The sequence below is a fragment of the Dermochelys coriacea genome, chromosome 15 (genome assembly GCF_009764565.3).
Source record: "Dermochelys coriacea isolate rDerCor1 chromosome 15, rDerCor1.pri.v4, whole genome shotgun sequence".
Lineage (NCBI taxonomy): Eukaryota > Metazoa > Chordata > Testudines > Dermochelyidae > Dermochelys > Dermochelys coriacea.
In genome coordinates this window covers 2,246,906-2,267,717 of record NC_050082.1, presented here as the reverse complement: position 1 = coordinate 2,267,717, position 20,812 = coordinate 2,246,906, and the positions used below count along the sequence as shown (strand labels likewise).

The window sequence follows — 20,812 nt, the reverse complement described above, 5'->3', positions numbered from 1 at the left end:
CACCAGTAGCTCTAGTTCCTCCATTTTGTTACCTAGGCTCCTCGCATTGATGTACAAACATCTTAATTTTTGCTGTTTGGCCTCGCTCACATTTTGTATCCTATTAGGCACAGTCATTCTACAGCCAATAGAACCTATTAGACTAGTATCCACACCGCCCTCGCTCCTTATATACATTCTCCTACCCACGGCTGTATCCTTTCTTACTTCGTCTTCTTCCCTCTCAATGCTAAAATCTGGCGTGGAGATTACCTGGACATCTCCCAACCATCTCCCCCAAATTCCTAGTTTAAAGCTTTCTTTATCAGTTGTGCCAGCCTTGATCCTAGAAGTCTATTTCCTTCCCTACTCAGATGAAGTCCATCCCGAGAGAACTGTCCTCTCTCCGTGAATGCCTCCCAGTGGCCATACATCCCAAAGCCCTCCTTATAGCACCACTGCCTAAGCCATCTGTTGACAGTCAGAATCTTGTCACACCTTTGTTGCCCTTCTCTAGGAACAGGAAGGATCCGACTAAAGATCAACCTGAGCCTCGATTTCCTTAAGCGTCTCCCACAGCCTAGCATAGTCTCCCTTAATACTTTCCAGCGAGAATCTAGCCGTATCATTTGTTCCCACATGAAGGATAATTAGGGGATTCTTTCCCGCTCCCTTTAGGATCCTTTTCAACCTCAGGTCTACAACCCGTATCTTAGCACCCGGAAGACAGCACCCCCTTCTATTCTCTGGATCAGCTCTAGTTACAGGCCTGTCTATTCTTCTCAATAAAGAGTCCCCTATCACATAGACCTGCCTTTTCCTGGTGATGGTGCTATTCTCCAGTCTCTCCCCTGTTCCCTCTGGCTGCAAGTTCTTTCCATTCCTATTTTCCCTAATAATCCTCTTCAACCCATCCTGTATCCTCCTGGGGCTCATATTTGGTGTAGTCTCCCTTGACTCTTCCGCTTTTCCTATAGGACTAGCCTCTCTTCTCTTCTTCCTTGCCCTTCCACCTTCAACAAGTACCTGCTGAGCCCCTTCTTCATTTTCCAACTCTGCAAACCTGTTCCTAAGCTCTATTTCTCCTTCACTAGCCCGTCTTTCCTCTGCCTGGTTCTTTTAGTCACATGCTTCCACTGACCACTTTCCTCACCCAGTCTCTCCTCAAAATTCCCCAGCCCTGCTTCCATCTGTGAGTCTGAGCTTTTCCCTTCAGATACCTCATGTTTTTGCTCCATCATCTGCTCAAACCCCTTCCTAAACTCAACCAGACTTTCCACCTGCATCTCCAAACCTCGGATCTTTTCCTCCATCAGCTCTATCAGACGGCATTTCATGCAGAAAAAACTCTTACCAGGTCCCCCCTCCAGGATCATGTACATACCACAGCTTCCACATCCAGTCATCCTCAATGTGTCTTCCACTACAGGAGTCACTCCCACAGCTGCCTCAGTATCTGTCATCGCCTTCCCACCTAAATCCTGTTAATCTGGGAAACACAAGTCACACCAAAAAGACCACCCCCGCCAGCAAAAACAAACCCCAAACAAGCACCACAATACAAACGCCCCTTACAAACTCCCACTCAAACTCCCCTGTTTACAGCTCTGTTTGCTAGCATCTGTGCCGCTGCCTGACTGGCTGGCTGCCTTTATAGGACCTCTAGTCAGAAGCCCCAGATTCAGTCCCCTGCTCGGAGGGAACAAACAATCTATAGGCCCTGAGCCTCCTGAAAGGGGCAACCAATCACAAATAGGGCTCTGGCCCCCTGGGTGGGGCAGAACAAGCAAACAGTGGCCAGGATCTCCAGCATTACTGGGATGGAGGGTGGAGGAACCTGGGCCCACCCTACTCTACCAGATTCCGACCCAGAGCTCTGTGAAGCTGGTAACCTCCCAGTTCAGGATTTAAGTATCAGCATCCAGCACATTCCCTGGGTCATTGCCTACCCTTAAGTCCAATGTGGGCCTGTCTTCCACCAGCAGCAGTCTGGTGTCCCTGTCAGTCTCTACTGCCGGTGTGCTCTCCACAGTGTAGTCCAGGATACCTCAGCTGTCTGGGGAATTGACTGATCTTTGGTAGGAGCACGCATGCACGCACGCATCCATCCATGCATCCCCGCCTGAGCTGACCAGCTTCCTTTTATCTGCTCCCGCCACCTGGGGCATAGGTGAGGGGGCATCGCCTCTTGGGTCCAAAGTGACTGGTTAACCCCCATGTGGCTGCCCGTCACATGCCTGCTTTTCTAAACTTGGAGCATGTGTCAGTAAAGTCATACAGTAGAATCTTATAACTTTACATACAATGTTGCCACACATATTTTACCAGGACAATAATGTTCAGCAGATTATGAATTTTCAAGTGATACCTCACAAAGCATATGTGATAAATGACAGGGGGATAGCTCCCTTTTGTGGACACCCAGTGAGCCAGTTGGCTATGGAATCCCTCTTGGTGGTTGTTCTCTACTTGCTTTACCTGTAAAGGGTTAACAAGCCCACAGGTAAAAGGAAAGGAGTGGGCACCTGACCAAAAGAGCCAATGGGAAGGCTAGAACTTTTTAAAATTGTGAAAAAAGTTTCCCTTTGTGTCTTCTTGTTTTCTGGAGAGCAGAGAAAAGAAATGCTGTAAGCAGCTTTAAAACTAGGTATGAAAAACCATCAATTCATACCTCGAACCTACTTATCTGAAACCCTAGATGTGTAAGTAGATGAAGAATGTCTAGAAAGAGGCAATTAGGTTTATTTTTTTTTATTTTGTAAGGCTTGTGGACTCCTCTGTGCTAACCCCAGATGCTTTTGTTTTGCTTGTAATCTTTAAGCTGAACCTCAAGAGAGCGATCTTGATGCTTAATTTTTGTAATTGTATCTTTTAAGATCTAGCAAAAAGCCTAAGTTCCAGATGTATTTTCTTTTTTGGGGGGGGTTAATAAAATTTACCTTTTTTAAGAACAGGATTGGATGTTTGTGTCCCTAAGAGGTATGTGCACATGTTATTTAATTAACTGGTGCAACAGCTGATTTCCTTTATTTTTTTCTCAGCTCTTCCCCGGAGGAGGGGGGAGGTGAAAGAGCTTGAGGGTGCCCCACAGGAAGGAATCTCCAAGTGCGCCTTCCTGGGTTCTCAAAAGGTGCGGGGGGATGCTGCACTTGGGAGGTGGCAGCATCTACCCATTTAAGGTCAGAGAGAAGCTGTGACCTTGGGGGTTTAATACCAGCCTGGAGTGGCCAGTATGAATTTTTAGAATCCTTGCGGGCCCCCACCATCTGCACTCGAAGTGCCAGAGTGGGGAATCAGCCTTGAGAGCATACTTTGTACCAAATTTATCATAGTCCTGTAGAAAGGGAGAACCTAGGGATATAGACTGTCACACCACGTGCCATCCAGCCATATCCTGAGTAACGTGACTCACACTTGTGCTGTGCGGTTCTTTCTCTCTCTCCCAGGAGGATGCCTTGTTTTGGCAAGGCTGGATTTTGGTTTCAAATGCCCACCCAACTTCGTGTGTGTGTTAGAGGAGGTCAGTGAGAGACTGGCACTAGGCACTTGGAGTAGAAGACAGGGAGGTGTAGAATGGGCCTTAGCTCCTGCGGAAGTTCGTTCCACAGTCTGGGGATGTTTGCCCACTTGCTGGTGGCCTCAGCAAAGAGGCCAAGAACTGATGAAGGCCAAGAACATGCCTCAGAAGCTGAACTGCCTTGTCCCAGAGTTCAGGCATACTGCAGTGACACTGCAGGGGAAGGTGGCAGGGAGGGGGCTAGCCATGCTCTCTTACCAATTTAGACTGGGGCAGGGACAGTCTCTGGCCTGGCCTATATTTAAAATATAGGTTGAAACAGCTACAGCTGAGTGCCTGCCACCCCGAGTGCCATAGCGTTGCTGCCCTAAGGCTCAGTGTAGACAGAGCTAGATTGATGGAAGAATGCTTCTATTGACCTCATTGCTGTCACTCAGGGAGGTGGTGTTCCTGCATGCCTGCTGTCACTGTAGAATCATAGATCGTAAAAGTTTAGGGTTGGAAGAGACATCAGGAGGTCATCTAGTCCAACCCCCAGCTCAAAGCAGGACCAACCCTAACTAAATCATCCCAGCCAGGATTTTGTCAAGCTGGACCTTAAAAACCTCAGAGGAAGGAGATTCCACCACCTCCCTAGGTAAACCCATTCCAGTGCTTCACCACCCTCCTAGTGAAATAGTTTTTCCTAATATCCAACCTAAACCTCCCCCACTGCAACTTGAGACCATTACTCCTTGTTCTGTCATCTGCTACCACTGAGAACAATCTAGCTCCATCCTCTTTGGAACCCCCCTTCAGGTAGTTGAAGGCTGTTATCAAATCCCCCCTCATTCTTCTCTTCTGCAGACTAAACAATCCCAGTTCCCTCAGCCTCTTCTCGTAAATCATGTGTTCCAGCCCCCTAATCATTTTTGTTGCCCTCCACTGGACTCCCTCCAATTTGTCCACATCCTTTCTGTAGTGGGGGGACCAAAACTGGACGCAGTACTCCAGGTGTGGCCTCACCAGTGCCAAATAGAGGGGAAGAATCATGTCCCTTGATCTGCTGGCAATGCTCCTACTAATGCAGCCCAATATGCTGTTAATCTTCTTGGCAACAAGGGCACACTGTTGACTCATATCCAACTTCTCATCCACTGTAATCCCCAGGTCCTTTACTGCAGGACTGCCACTTAGCCAGTCAGTCCCCAGCCTGTAGCAGTGCATGGGATTCTTCCGTCCTAAGTGCAGGACTCTGCACTTGTCCCTGTTGAACCTCATCAGATTTCTTTTGGTCCAATCCTCTAATTTGTCTAGGTCACTCTGCACCCTATCCCTACCCTCCAGTGGATCTACCTCTCCCCCCAGTTTAGTGGCATCTGCAAACTTTCTGCGGGTGCAGTGCACCCATCCTCCAGATCATTAATGAAGATGTTGAACAAAACCGGCCCCAGCACCAAACCCTGGGGCACTCCACTTGATACCTGTTGCCAACTAGACATCGAGCCATTGATCACTACCCATTGAGCCCAGTGACCTAGCCATCTTTCCACAGAGCCAGTTCACCATAGAAGGCAATCAAGTTAGTCAAGCATGACTTGCCCCAGTGAATCCATGCTGACTGTTCCTGATCACCTTCCTCTCCTTCAAGTGCTTCAAAATGGATTCCTTGAGGATCTGCTCCATGAGACAAACACCTACAAGATCTCTATCATGCATTCTTACAACTACAATACCCACCTGTTGAAGTGAAGAAACAGATTGACAGAGCCAGAAGAGTACCCAGAAGTCACCTACTACAGGACAGGCCCAACAAAGAAAATAACAGAACGCCACTAGCCATCACCTTCAGCCCCCAACTAAAACCTCTCCAACGCATCATCAAGGATCTACAACCTATCCTGAAGAGCGACCCATCACTCTCACAGATCTTGGGAGACAGGCCAGTCCTTGCTTATAGACAGCCCCCCAACCTGAAGCAAATACCAGCAACCACACACCACACAACAGAACCACTAACCCAGGAACCTATCCTTGCAACAAAGCCCGTTGCCAATTCTGTCCACATATCTATTCAGGGGATACCATCATAGGGCCTAATCACATCAGCCACACTATCAGAGCTCGTTCACCTGCGCATCTACCAATGTGATATATGCCATCATGTGCCAGCAATGCCCCTCTGCCATGTACATTGGTCAAACTGAACTGTCTCTACATAAAAGAATAAATGGACACAAAACAAACGTCAAGAATTATTACATTCAAAAACCAGTCTGAGAACACTTCAGTCTCTCCAGTCACACAATTACAGACCTGAGAGTGGCTATTCTTCAACAAAAAAACTTCAAAAACAGACTCCAACGAGAGACTGCTGAATTGGAATTAATTTGCAAACTGGATACAATAAACTTTAGGCTTGAATAGAGACTGGGAGTGGATGAGTAATTACATAAAGTAAAACTATTTCCCCATGTTATTTCTCCCGCCACCCCACCCCCTACTGTTCCTCAGACGTTCTTGTTAACTGCTGGAAATGGCCTGCCTTGATTATCACCACAAAAGGTTTTCCTCCTTTTCCCCCCCTCCTTCCTGCTGGTAATAGCTCATCTTAAGTGATCACTCTCCTTACAGTGTGTATGATAAAACCCATTGTTTCATGTTCTCTGTGTGTATATAAATCTCCCCAGTGTATTTTCCACCGAATGCATCTGATGAAATGAGCTGTAGCTCATGAAAGCTTATGCTCAAATAAATTTGTTAGTCTCTAAGGTGCCACAAGTCCTCCTTTTCTTTTTTGTGAATACAGACTAACACGGCTGCTACTCTGAAACATGATTTTTCCAGGGACTGAGGTGAGGCTCACTGGTCTGTAATTCCCTGGATTCTCCTTCTTCCCTTTTTTAAATATGGGCACTACATTAGCCTTTTTCCAATCATCCAGGGCCTCCCCCAATTGCCTGTAGGATGTGTCTGCACTACGGAGTTGTGCTGGCATAGGTACAGCCCTGGAACTATGCTGCTCTAATCCCTGAACTGGAAGCATGGCCTTTCAGCACAGCTTTGTACAGCGCCTGTCACAACAGGTCTCCGATCTTGGTTGCGGCCTTGAATGAGTGAAGGGGCCTATGACGTTGCACTCTATATTATTTTATGAAAATATGCTAATGAATGTGAATATAATGTAACTGGAATATGCTTCATGCAAAAGATCTCTTGTGAGGTATCATTACAAAGCTTATAATCTACTGAGTGTGGTCATCCTATTTGTATAAATGTATCATTCTTGTATCTGAAACTAGAAATATGAAATATAACTCTGAGGTCCTATTGTAATTATGCAAAGTGTGGGCCACTAATGGTGGCTTGGAATCTTGATGGCTCCCATTAACCAGGACCATTGGTTGTCGATGGCTCTGTTTACTTGTAAGTCTTCTTGTATATGTGTGAGCTGTCAAGTGGGTAATGAACTCTTACAGTGATATGTGATTATGTCACCTGAATTGGAATCCATCTTTAACCTGGTATTTTGCCATTGAGAAGGAGGGGTAGGAACCCAGAGAGGGACAAAGGATTCCTGCCTTGTGCAAAAGATATATAAGGGAGTGGAACAGAACAAAGGGGACTGCAGTCATGAGAAATCCCATACTACCACCTGAGCTGGAAGAAGGGCTGTAATGGGGAAAGGATTGGGCCCAGACTAGGAAGGCATCCAATCTATGATAGAAGCTTATTGAAACATCTCTGAGGGTGAGATTTTATCTGTATTAAGTTTTCTTACTGTATTAGGCTTAGACTTGCATGTTTTATTTTATTTTGCTTGGTAATTCACTTTGTTCTGTCTTTTATTACTTGGAATCACTTCAATCCTACTTTTTTATTTAATAAAATCCCTTTTTACTTATTAATTAAACCAGAGTAAGTATTAATACCTGGATGGGAGGCAAACAGCTGTGCCTATCTCTCTATCAGTGTTATAGAGGGCGAACAATTTATGAATTTACCCTGTATAAGCTTTACCCATTGGGAGCTGGGTATCTGAGTGCTGGAAACAGGAACACTTCTTAAGCTGTTTTCGGTTAAGTCTGCAGCTTGTGCGGGACGAGATTCAGACTTGGATCTGTGTTTGCAGCAGGCAAGCATTTCTGGCTCCAACCAGGCAAGGGACTGAAGTCCCAAGCTGTCAGGGAAAACGGGCTCAGAGGTAGTCTAGGCACATTAGGTGGCAGTCCCAAAGGGGGTTTCTGTGATCCAACCCGTCATAGGGCTGGTAGTAGAAAAAGGCCCAGTGCTTTCTGCTGCTGTGTGAAACACCCTCAAGGTGCCAGCATTTAAGTAGGAATACCAGCCAGAGGAAACTTGCATGGTTGGCAGTGGGAGTGTTTTCAAGTTCGGGTCGGGGAGTGGGAAAGCCTGGACCTGATTCAGAGCAGGGAAGCTCCTTGTGGGGGAGACACTGGCACAGCAGTCAGAATGGAGAGCCCTGGAGAACCAGCCAAGTTTTTGGGGATGTGATATTTGCTCCAAGATGATGGGGCTGGTGCATCCAATGGGGAGTTGGTTTAAGCAGCTGGGCCCAGCCTGGGATCTCTGCGCTTTTCTGTGACTGGTTGGGCCCTGGGGGGGTTTCAATGACCATTCAACATCAATACATTTTGGCCTAGCAGCCAGTGCTGCTAAGGCTAGTGAAGGGCATCTGCCCCCCGAGCAGGGGCAGGAGCCAGGTGTGATGCAGCTTATGTTGGTCTCTTTCAGGAACTGGTGCTCGTACATGGTCACAAGGACAGTTTCCTGTCATGTCCAAAATGGGACCTTCCTGCAGAGAGTGTTCCAGGGCTGCCGCTGGCCCGGGGGCTGCAATGGAGGCAGGTGAGAGAGACGCTGCTGCTTCCCCTTCCTCCACCCCTTGCTCCCTTGCCACATGCTGCTTGTCTGCTGTGCCACACGTGGGCAGAGCTGGGGCATGGGAGTCACACATCCAGAGTTCATGCTGCAAGGTGGGGAGGTTTTGCTTCCTCCTAGGGCCCCTCACACGCTTGAACTGCTACAACCCTGTAGCAGCACACGGGCTGCTCCTACCTCCTCGCACCACAGAGACCCACTCAGTCTCCACTGGCAGGGTAGCCACACCCTGCTGCTTATTACATTCCCTCCACCTGTGCAGCAATACTATGGACAACATCCCTGCTATCCCTAGACCCAAGAGGAACAGAGGTCTCCCTACCTGGAGATCTTACTGATTCTGGACTTGGCTAGCTCTGCTCCTCACCTGGCACATCCTTCCTGTGCCTTTGGATCAGGCCTCAGCTGATGGGCTAATTCATCCCATAGCTCACCCAGCTGTGATCCTGATGAACAAATTACATTTTTGCCCCAGCCAGGCTTCTCTGGAGGAGCTAGAGTGATCAGGGTGCTGTAGCTGGTGAGCCTGCACTCTGACCCAGGCCCCAGGTTACTGGGAGGGGAATGAAGAATTAAGCTGTTGTGCCCATCCAGTCCCAAGTTCCTCCCACTGCCCCAGCCCAGAGGGACCATCCACTCCTGGAGCTGCTAGGCCACTCAGCCTCTGTTTTCATGAAGACTCGAGCTCTCCTCCACCCACTCTGATGGGATCCAGCCTACAGCTGGATGCTCCACCCCTTCTCAAGGGAGTGCTCCATAGATCCTGAATCCTTCCACACCAGCCCCCTCCTGGAGCAGCCTCATCACGTGAGGGTAACATGGCTTCCCCACTCATTCCTGACCCATGTTGCTCCTACATCATGAGAGGCTGCAGCACATCAGCTGATCCCAGCAGGGGCCAGGCAGGAATCCACTCCCGTCCCATGCAATGCTGAAAGGGGGTCAGCAAGGAGCAAACTCTCCCCTGTGAAGCATCAGGCCTGGGTGCCTGCCGGAGATGGAGGTGGAGATGGGATACCCACCTGGGATGATCTGTAGCAACAGGCTGCTGGTGGTGACAAATGTTAGGGATGCCGGCGCTGAGCCAGCCCCCTGAGAACAGACCAAGCTCCTGATGCCGGGGCCCTTTCTGTTTCACAGCTACAGAGCCATTGTGAGACCAGCGTACAAGGTGGCCTACAAGACGGTCACAGCTCTGGAGTGGAAGTGCTGCCCAGGCCACACGGGGGTCAACTGCAAAGAAGGTAGGAAAAACCAGATGAACAGGGCTTCTGGGGGATGTTCTGAGCTGTGTGAGCTGGAGGGCAGCTGCTGGGAGCACTGGAGCACTGGGACACTGCAGCCCCAAAGTGCTGGCATGGATCAGAACAGTCCCCTGCTAGCACAGGATTGAAGGGACCTGGATTCAGATCCCTTCCACCGTGGGGAAGAGGGATCTCTGGGAGGACAGCTCCCTCTCTTTGTGGGGCAGAGGGGGAGCTGGAGGGCAGCTCCCTCTCCGGGTTGGGCAGAGGCACCTCTGGGGGTCAGCTTCCTCTCCATGTGGGGCAGAGGGGGCTCTGGGGAGAGATATACAGGGTAGTTTGTGTGGAGCAGAGGATACTCTGGGCCAGATAGATAGCATAGAGGGACAGTCATCTCATGGCAGGACAGAGGGAGCTCAGGACACTAGCTGCCCTAGCATTGTCTTTGGTTGTCAGCAATGGATCCTTCATTGGCTGGATCACTGTTACTGGCATAGATGGGACCCAACCATTGGGCACTATGTCACCCAGGATGTGATGGGCCCCATCTCCACTAGCAGCTAAGCCCATCTGCACCAGCTGATGGGGAAGTGGCTGCTAACTACTGCCATGGGAAAGTGCTATGGAGACAGATCTTCAATCTGGGATTGTAATGAGGGTCAGAGGGGGCGTGAGTAGTTGGAGGAGGTACAATGTGAATGCTGCGGACAGCAGCATCAGCCCTTTTTTCAGAGTAGCAGCCGTGTTAGTCTGTATTCGCAAAAAGAAAAGGAGTACTTGTGGCACCTTAGAGACTAACAAATTTATTAGAGCATAAGCTTTCGTGAGCTACAGCTCACTTGTGCATCAGTGTCAGACACTGGATGGCAGATATCAGTCACTGGGCATTCTCTAGAGTGCCCCATGGCACCTCATGCTGCCAACCTAGAGGTCAAGCAATCCAGGGCACCTCCCAGGGATTCTGAGGGGGCAGGTACAGAATCAGACCCCAGCCAGTGTGGGGCAGAAAGATCTCTGGGGGTAGATGTATGGGGCAGCCCCCCTCAGTGTGGGGCAGGTATGGGGAGTTCTCATCATTGATCATTCCCGAGATGATACTGGGGTGAGTGGGGAGCTGGGATGGGGGCAGATTCTTCCCTGAAATCCCCTGATGTCAGCGATTTCAGTTTGCTGGTTTGTTGTAGCACATTAGCCCTGGGCTGCCTCTTCCAATTAGTTGTAGGGCTGCTTATAAACAGTGGCGCTATGGAGCGGGGGTGTTGTTATGGTAGGGCCACACATGGCTGCACAGCGTATCTCATTCCTCCTGGATTGCTTATCCATGAAAGCCGCATGAACTGGTGCCTGACACCAGAGCCCTGCACGGATACACAAATGTGTATCCGCATCCGATCCACAATGCGCAAAGATTATCTGTAGATATCCTCAGATATCCTTAGATTTTCAGGGCTCTACACTGGGGGGTAGGCTGAGGCTCCAAAGCATCCCCCCCCCCGAAGGAGCCAGTCAGGGAGAGCCACAGACAGCTGTGGGGAGCGGACCCTCCACCTGCCCTCAGCCGGGGGGGGGAGCCTGGGGGGTAGGGACACTGCTGAGGGCTGCTCTCAGGCCCCTCCCCCATACTGTGGGCAGGTAGAAGGTCTGCCACTGCTCCCGACTGCTCCCCGGCTGGGCTCCACGCTGGCGTGGCTGGGGGAAGGGGCACACCTGTGGAGCTGCCTGGGGGCTGCTCAGGCCCCCCACCCACAGCAGGTGGAAGGTCTGCCATGGATCCCCACAGCTGCCTGCCCATCTCTTACCGTGGATGGGCTGCGGCTCCGAGCCACCCTCCTGGCCAAAGCCAGGTCAGGGAAAGCCGAGTGGGCAGCTGTGGGGAACCACGGTGGACCCTCCACCTGCCCTGGGTGTGGGGCCCAAGCATCCCCCCACCCAGTATCCCTGCCCCCCAGGCCTCCCGCCCAGGGCAGGTGGAGGATTGGTGCCGCGGTTCCTCACAGCTGCCTGCCAGCTCTTACCGTCAGAGCCCTGCGCGGATACAAAATTTGTATCTGCATCTGCGCTGCTATCCACAGAAATGGTCCACAGATATGAAGTGGATACCCATGGATTTTCAGGGCTCTATCCGTTGCAGCATCACCGAGCACTGCCAAGCCCTGCCTGCCAGGAAGCTGTTAGTTATTCCCATACCAGCATCTCCCAGCAGGAGGTGCTACAGGGGATGTCTCTGCTAATCGTATAGATGGAAGAGGGTTGTTGAATGGACTTTGGGAACACAGTTCCCAGCGAGGCGCTGGCAGGACAAATCTGAGTTTACAATACAAGCACAGCAGGCTACCAGGCTGCCCTGGCCAAAGGTAGCAGCACTAGCCAGTGCCATTTACCCAGGGATCAGCCTGGCAGGAACAACAATCAGCACCTGGAGAGCCCAGCATGGGGCCCAGATCGCTTGCAGTTTTGTAGCCAGAGCAGCCAGGGCAGGAATGGATTCCTAGAAGGCCAGAATGGATCACTGTGATCGCCTAGTCTGACCTCCCATCTAGCAGGCCAGAGGCCGTCCCTGAATGAATTCCTGGTTGAACTAGAGCAGAGCTCAGAAAACCAGCTCGTCTGGATTTAAAACTGGCCTGCCAAAGGGAATTCACCCCTGCCCTTGGGAAACTGTTCCAAGGATTAATTGCCCTCGTTGTTAGAAATGGGCATTTTATTTCCCATCTGAATTTGCTTAGCTTCAGCTTCCAGCTCTTGGGCGTGTTAGACCTTTGTCTGCTAGAGCAGTGGTTCTCAAACGTTTGTAGTAGTGACCTCTTTCACACAGCAAGCCTCTGAGTGCGACCCTCCCCTTTATAAATTAAAATCACTTTTTAATATATTTAACACCATTATAAATGCTGGAGGCAAAGCAGGGTTTGGCGTGGAGGCTGACAGCTCGCAACCCCCCATATAATAACCTTGTGACCCCCTGAGAGGTCCGACCCCCAGTGTGAGAAACCCTGTGCTAGAGTGAAGATCAACGTTTTGTTCCCCAGCTAGGTACTTATCAGCTGTCCTCAAGTCACCCCTTAGCCTCTTTGTTAACCCAAATCGACTGAGCTCTGAGTCTCTCACTGGAAGGCAAGTTTCTAATCCTTTATTCATTCTTGTGGCTCTTCTCCAATTTCTCTCTATGCCTCGTTAATTGGGGCCACAGAGGACTGGACACAGCACTGGACACAGTGTTCCTGCCGTGGTGGCACCAGTGCCAAACACAGAGGGAAAGTCACCTCCCTATTCCTACCCAAGGTCCCTGGGCATCAGGGAGCTCGTTTGGGTCTCGGCTCCAGCTGCGGCTCACGGGGAAGGAGGGTGACTCAGAGGCTGTCAGCTTAATGTGGGCCTCCTGGATCACCCCAGAACCAGTTTGAGGGAGAGCAGCACTGCCAGGCTCTCCTAAAGCGGGGGCAGGGGCTCATTTCTGGTGCAGATCGTGCAGGGCAATTTGAACTGTGCCAAGGAATTGCACCCCCTAGCGCCAAGAAAGGACAGACATACTTAACCATGAGCCCACGATGCTGAGACAGGCAGGACTCACAACCACTGTGGAAGGGCCGGGCAGGGGGCAGGTGAGCCATTCTCCCCCATCCAAAGGGCAGGGGCAGGAGGAGAGGGATAGGGGAGGCCGAAGGGCTGCTGCAGTGACTTTTTCCCCGGCTGCAGTCGAGGAAGGACCAGGGCTGGCTCCCTGCCAGCTCCTCTCCACTCTGCCAAGCTATCGGCCTTGGGGTGCCTCCACATGTCCTGCTGTTGAGTCGCCAGGGGACAGGGGGAGAGGAGGGGAGGGGACACCTGTGGATGGAAGAGGCAGTCTCAATGTCCTGGAGGTGCTCTAACTGGGGGACCACCCCATAATACACACAGCTCCCCTCAGCCCTCAGTTAGCCCCCATTGGCATCTCCCATCCAGCCCCCCATTTTCCCATCCAGCCCGTTCGGTAGCCCCAGTCCCCATCTGGCCTCCCCATGGACACCCCCCATCCAATCCGCCTCACGTTCTCTCTCCTGCATCTCCTGGAGCTGCGCTCAGGTTTCGGTGCAAGCTGACCGGGCCCTGGTCCCCTCGCTGTCTCTGGGGCCCAGCAGGCCGCTTTGAAATGCACTCCAGGAGGGAGAAGTGGGAGACAAGAGAGGGACGAGAGGGGGCAGCGATAGGGGGAGCAGAGGGGCTGGGTGGGTGACCTGAATGGGGCCAAAGCTGAACTAGGCTAGGGAGAGGACACATGGCTCCTGGGAGACAGCATTCTTGCTGTCCATGGCAGGGGATCAGGAAGGCGAGGGATCCGGGCACCCAGCCTTGGGTTAGGGTGATTCTCCCTGTGTGTGTCCTTCCCCCGACCCTGCACCCAGATCCAGCTGGGCCAGCACCCTGTGGCCCACCCCCAGGCCTGCTCGCTCCCCGATTCCTATTGCATTGATCGCAGCAATGCTGACTTGGGTTGAGGTTAAGGAAGCTGCCTAGAAAGCCGAGCCCTGCTTGTTTTGCTGCTTCCTGGCCAGCTGCGGCTGGGAATTGGGAGCCTGTGAGTGCTCTGCTTGTCCCTCTGCCTTCAGGCCTTGGCAGGTGGCTTCAAGAGCTAGAGCTGGAGCTGGCGGGGCCTGCTCGATATGAGCTATTCCGAGGCTGCTCAGCTGCTGCCCAGTCGAGTTGCCAATTTTGGTTGGACATATTCCTGGGGGTTTCATCACATGACATCACCTATAATTAAAGATTCATCTTTAATTCCTGGAGACTCCAGGCCAATTCTGGAGGCTGGCAACCCCACTGTCCACTGGGCCTCCCACTAACTCACCCCCTCCACTTCTCCCCCGATATCTTGGTTCTTAGGACGTGGGATCTCAGCAGAAAAGCTGAGTGACTGAAACTCCCATCTCTCCAGCGCTACTGAAAAGAGCATGCTCCAACTATCTGGCAATCTACTGAGCTGTCTGTCTTCAGGGGGAGCAAGCGGTGACATTGCTACATCAGAACAGTTCTCACTGGCTGACAGCAAGACACAGCCACCTAGTAACCTCTGCGAGCCAGGGACCCCTTTGCAAGTACCTGGTCCCCCACACCATTGGGTGTGCTAGCCCGCTGCCCCTGAGCACAGCGTAGGGACAGTTCACACAGCTGGAATCCTGCCAGTGCTGCCTGGGGAATGCAGAGCTCCTGAGGCTCCCGGTCACAGCACCGTCTCTGGGGTGGCTCCTTCAGAGCTTTTCTCCCCCATGACTGTGGGTCTGGAGCTGGGCCAAGCTCCATCTTCCTAGTGCCTTCAATCCCCTTTCTTCAAGGCTCCTACTGATGTCATCTAAAGTCTCTCACTGGCGCCGGTGGAAGCACTTCACACGAGTCCCAGCGGCAGGTTCTTGCCCTGACCATTCCCAGCAGTTGGGCTACGCTGTTGAGGCTGTGCCCAGCTCCAGGCTGTCGAGGTCCATGCTGATCATCCTTCCCTGGCTGGAACACCTCAGGCAGTGCTGGTAAAGATACCCAGCTCCTAGCTCAGGGGACTGGCTATAGAGGTTACGGGCAGACTGGACCAGCTAGTACGATATCCTGCATATCACAGGCCATTAAACCCCACCCACACCAAGCCCAACAACCAGAATTAGATCCAAGTATCACAGCCCTCAGAAGATTAAGCTGTGATGTGCCCCAGGCAGAGAACAGGAGGAACTGAGGTGCACCAGTGCCCAAGGCCCTACAGTGGCAGGGAAAGGATTAGTGAGATACACCCAGATGATCCTGGCAAGCGACCAGTAACCACATGCTGTAGAAGAAGGTGAAAACTGCCCAGGGTCTCTGCCAATCTGAGCTGGGGAAAATTCCTTCCCACCCCAAACCTGGCCATCAGTGTGACCCTGAGCATATGAGGAAGACTCACCACCCAAGCACCTGAGAAAGAAAATTCTCTGCTTCACATCAGAGCACTGGCCCACCTGTCCACTGTCCCATCTCCTGCCATGGCTATCTCTGATGCTTCAGAGGAAGGAGAGAAGAAAACCTTTGGAATACACTGAGAGGGGAAATGTTCCCTTAGAATCATAGAATATCAGGGTTGGAAGGGACCCTCAGGAGGTCATCTAGTCCAACCCCTGCTCAAAGCAGGACCAATCCCAATTAAATCATCCCAGCCAGGGCTTTGTCAAGCCTGACCTTAAAACCTCAAAGAAAGGAGATTCCACCACCTCCATAGGTAATGCATTCCAGTGCTTCACCACCCTCTAGTGAAAAAGTGCTTCCTAATATCCAACCTAAACCTCCCCCACTGCAACTTGAGACCAGTACTCCTTGTTCTGTCATCTGCTGCCACTGAGAACAGTCTAGATCCATCCTCTTTGGAACCCCCTTTCAGGTAGTTCAAAGCAGCTATCAAATGCCCCCTCATTTGTCTCTTCGGCAGACTAAACAATCCTAGTTCCCTCAGCCTCTCCTCATAAGTCATGTGTTCCAATCCCCTAATCATTTTTGTTGCCCTCCGCTGGACGCTTTCCAATTGTTCAGCATCCTTCTTGTAGTGTGGGGCCCAAAACTGGACACAGTACTGCAGATGAGGCCTCACCAATGTCGAATAGAGGGGAACAATCACGTCCCTCGATCTGCTGGAAATGCCCCTACTTATACAGCCCCAAATGCCGTTAGCCTTCTTGGCAACAAGGGCACACTGTTGACTCACATCCAGCTTTTTGTCCACTGTAACCCCTAGGTCCTTTTCTGCACAACTGCTGCCTAGTCACTCAGTCTCTAGTCTGTAGCGGTGCATGGGATTCTTCTGTCCTAAGTGCAGGACTCTGCACTTGTCCTTGTTGAACCTCATCAGATTTCTTTTGGCCCAATCCTCTAATTTGTCTAGGTCCCTCTGTATTGTATCCCTACCCTCCAGTGTATCTACCACTCCTCCAAGTTTAGTATCATCTGCAAACTTGCTGAGGGTGCAGTCCACGCCATTCTCCAGATCATTAATGAAGATATTGAACAAAACCAGCCCCAGGATCGACCCTTGGGGCACTCTGCTTGATACCAGCTGCCAACTAGACATGGAGCCATTGATTGCTATCCTTTGAGCCCAATGATCTAGCCAGCTTTCTATCCACCTTGTAGTCCATTCATCCAGCCCATACTTCTTTAACGTGCTGGCAAGAATGCAAGCACTTCTGATGAAGACACACTCCACCAGCAGAAGGAGGGTAGCGTGACCCCTTCAGGTGACCAGCAAAAGGTCTGAAGCATGAGGTTTGAGGGACATAAGACATGAACCAGATGGGATCCTGCAGCATGTCAGCCCCAGGTCTGAGCAACATCAGCCTTCAGATCGAGCCCACAGAGGAAACTCAAAATGAAGCAGGTTCTCTGGACACAAGGAGCTGGATGTTCAGGTGAGCTCGGCATGGCAAGTGCTGAGTTCTGCTGGAAACTCGGCCCCAATTCTGGGTGTTGAGCACTTGAAAGTGTGGCTCTTGGGTCTTTTGAAAATTCTTTATTGCTTGTTGGTGGCAGCACCTAGGAGCGCTAGTCATCGTCCAGGACCCCAGTGTGCTAGGCTCTGTACAAACACAGAGCAATAAGATGGTCCTGGCTCCTAAAAGCTTACAGACTAAGTATCTGCCCCACATGAAATTCTGAAAGGACAACCCACTCCTGGCTGAGCAAAGCAAATAAACTAGTACAAGCCAGCTGGCGAGCAGTCCCTTCCTTGGACCATATCCCTAGCTGATAGCTCTCTGCAATGCCATGCACCAAGTGCAAGTGGCTGCTTGCCAAATCTTAAATCAGCGATCCCAGACTGGAAGTAGGAGTCAGAAGGTCAGTGGAAACCTAAGAGGACTGGTTGGGTAATGAATAGCGTTGGTTAGAAATGAGGAGTAGGGAGGGGTACAGCAGACATTTTTCCAACCATTTTTCCCCATTGGAACATATTTTGGTTAAAAAATGGCTGATTAACTCCAGTGACCAACAGAGAGGATGAAACTGACATGCTTTGTACAGCACTGTACACCATACAAAGAAGCAAGGGGGCAGCGCTCTCTGAGGCCATCCCCTCGTGCTTCATCCACAAGCCTTAGCCAAAGGCTACACAGCAAAGAAGCAAACTGTGCACCACTCTGTAAGGGAGGGAAGAGACAGCGTCATAATCCATGGCAGCCTGCCAGTGAGTCAGAAATGAACTGGAATAAAAAACGGGACACCTGGTATGAAGTCCCATTACTGTGAAACTCTATCCTGCATGCAGATATTTGATGTATTGAGCTTGGCAACACGCAGATGACTTGACACGGCAATAGCTTTTGGGATTTGAGGGGGGAAAGAAAGGAAGGAAGGGATGGGAAACTATTGGAAAAAGAGATGGCTAGAGGAAGAGAGTGATGGAGAAAAGAAAGGGAAGCAGTGCTAGAGTGATAGGGAGATTTGGAGAAGAGGGTTGGGCCCAGTCCCCCTCTATCTCCGGTCCCAGGGCGCTCTGCAGTGGGCTGTCTGTCCCCTCCTGGCCTGCCTGGGAACTAGCTCTGCAGATTGTATTCTCCCCCCACCCCACCCCCAGCCACCTGTGAAGGCTTTAACAAAGGGAAGCCATCCATTCTTCCTGTTTGTTGACTCCTTCCTCCCTGGGTCAGTGCATTGCCTCCCCAGCTGCTTTCAAAGGCAGTGGAAAGGGCTGTCCCGCAGGGTCTGCCATTCACTCCGCCAGCCTCAGCCCATTAGCAGCCAAACAGGTGCCAAAATGTGACATGGGACTGCAGCAATCTGGGAAGGGAGCGACTCCTGTCGCTTAGGCTCTAGCCAGGGGCTTGGAAGAGACGCGTCAGGGCAGGATTTATTTATTCAGCTGGTCTTAATTTGGGGGGGAGAAAGGGAGCCTCCTTCCTCGCTCCATCCTCCCTCCTCCCAAGGTAGGAGACATGAGCCTCCACCCCCACCCCTCTGCACATATCTGACCAGACCCAGTTTGTGTCTGCAGGCCAGAGCCCCTGCTGGGCAGTAGCACTGCGGGCGAATGGGACCCTAACCCTGGATTTCAGGAGGGGCAGGCCTGGCTCCAAAGAGGCATGTGCAGCCTTGCGCTCAGAGTTCGCAGACTCCCCGCTGGTCAAATCCCAGCCTGCCAACCAGGGCTGGAGCCGCTCTGGAACCCAGCCGGGAGCCAAGGGATAGCGTGGCCCAGGCCATGGCCGGGCAGGGTCAGAGTGGCCGTGGGTACTCTAGTGGCAGTGTGTTTGAGAGGGGTCTGGGCACTGACCAATCAGAGCACAGGTTTGGTCTGTCCAGTGGCCCAGGGGAGAAAAAGGTGGAATCTGGGCAATGACCAATGAGAGGGAGGTGTGGTCTGTGCAGTGACCAATGGGAGAGGAGATGGGGGTCTGTGCCGCATCAGTGAGAGTGAAGGTGGAGTCTGTGCAGTGGATCAGTGTAAGGGGAGGTGGGGTCAGTGCAGTGTCCAGTGGGGGGGAGATGGGGGTCTGTGCAGTGTCCAGTGGGAGGGGAGGTGGGTCTGTGCAGTGTCCAGTGGGGGGGAGATGGGGGTCTGTGTGGTGTCCAGTGGGAGGGGAGGTGGGGTCTGTGTGGTGTCCAGTGGGGGGGAGATGGGGGTTTGTGCAGTGTCCAGTGGGAGGGGAGGTGGGGTTTGTGCGGTGCCCAATGGGAGGGGAGGTGTCCAGAGAGGATCTCTCTATTAAGAGGTAGCCCAAGCTATGGAAAAAAATAATTAAAACAGGCCATTTGGGACAAAAGGGGGGCTGTGTCTCAGGAACCCAACTTTCAAGCTGAGTTGCTGATGCGTATGGATATGAGAGAGGATAAACATTCAGCTGTAAACGGAATCCATGTTGCCAGTGTGGCAGTGGCAGGCCATGGCGATAGCTCGGACCCCGCTCCACCCTGCGGAGACATGCACAGGGCCTGGGCAGCTGGGACCACATAGGGCCCAGGCTCAGGAAACACTTTGGCTCTGCTCCTCTATTGTCTTTTTCCAGCTCTGGCTCTGAAGAAAACAGCCCAACCCAGCGCTGCCCCTTCCCTTCACTGCCTGCAAATATTTACACTGGGCTTGTAAACTGCTTCCCGGGGCTGGGGGTGTATCACCCTGGGGGGCAGCACAGCTGCATATGTGTCCAGCCCTGGGAAGCCTAGAGGAGGGGAGGAGATGCCCTGACGTGAGGACCCCAGAGCGGGGAGGGGAGAGGTGGTGTCAGCACCTCCTTTCAGCTCCCTGCTCACCCCCTCCCCAGCCAGGTGGCTAGTGGTGAACAGGAAGGTGAGTCCTGGGGCACCACCAACTCTACCTGCCTCCTGCTACAGGAGCTGGGGGGGAGGACGGAGGGGGGGATGACATTTAACCCCTTGGATGCTGGAATTCAGATCTGTTGTAAATTTAGAGCAGTTGGGAGGGAGGAGAGTCTGGAAGCAGCAGGCATTTGGGGAGGGGATCAGGGCACCTCTTAGGGCTCAGAACCCTTTGTCCCAGCCCCAATGGCCTTTCAAAGGAGTGGGCCAATGCCCACACAAGCCCCACAGCTGGGGGACAGCAGGCTAGGGCTAGTGTGCTAGTGAGGGGTGGCAGGGCCTTGCTGAGAACTGCACCAGCACCGCTGACAGGCAGGCTGGGACCCAGCGGTAGAAGGGGGCAGTTAGCACCTAATTGGCTCAGCCTGCAGCTTCCCTTCCTGCTCAGGCCCCATCCCTCCCCTCCATGGGCCAGAGACGGGGGTGAGGGACATACATATTGCCTGAGACCCGGCTCTGACCTTAATGCCCCAGCTAAGGCTATTGCCACATCAGTGCAGGGTGAAGGGGGAGTGAGGCCTAGGGTTCCCAGGTGTCCGTTTTTTGACCCAAACACCCAGTCGAAAAGGGACCCTGGTGGCTTGGGTCAGCACTGCTGACTGGGCCATTAAAAGTCTGGTCGGCAGCGCAGCGGGGCTGGCAGGCTCCCTGCCTGGCTCTGTGCAGCTCCCAGGAAGCAGCCAGAATGTCTCTCCAGTGTAGGATGGCCATGGGGACTCCATGCACTGCCATCACCCGGAGCGCTGGCTCCACAGCTCCCATTGTCCTAGAACCACAGCCAATGGGAGCTGCGGGGGCAGCACACAAAGCCCCCTGGCCCCTCTGCCTAGGAGACGGACATGACAGCCACTTCTGTGAGCTGCCTCAGGTAAGCGCCACCTGGCCGAAGCCCGCACCC

At 52.2% G+C, this 20,812-nt stretch overlaps 1 protein-coding gene across 7 annotated transcripts in view; it reads left to right on the top strand.

Annotated features, from left to right (window-relative positions):
• The window catches only part of EMID1 (EMI domain containing 1), a 94,943-nt gene that overhangs the window by 20,097 nt on the left and 54,034 nt on the right, over nt 1-20,812 (top strand). For all 7 annotated transcript variants that reach the window (XR_006275843.1, XR_006275844.1, XM_043497920.1 and 4 more), the window contains exons 3-4: nt 8,231-8,344; nt 9,518-9,621. Coding sequence is in view for 5 of the 7 variants with exons in the window: in XM_043497920.1 (XP_043353855.1) it covers nt 8,231-8,344; nt 9,518-9,621 (218 nt within the window). In the remaining 2 variants the exon portion in view is untranslated. The remainder of the gene's footprint in view (nt 1-8,230; nt 8,345-9,517; nt 9,622-20,812) is intronic.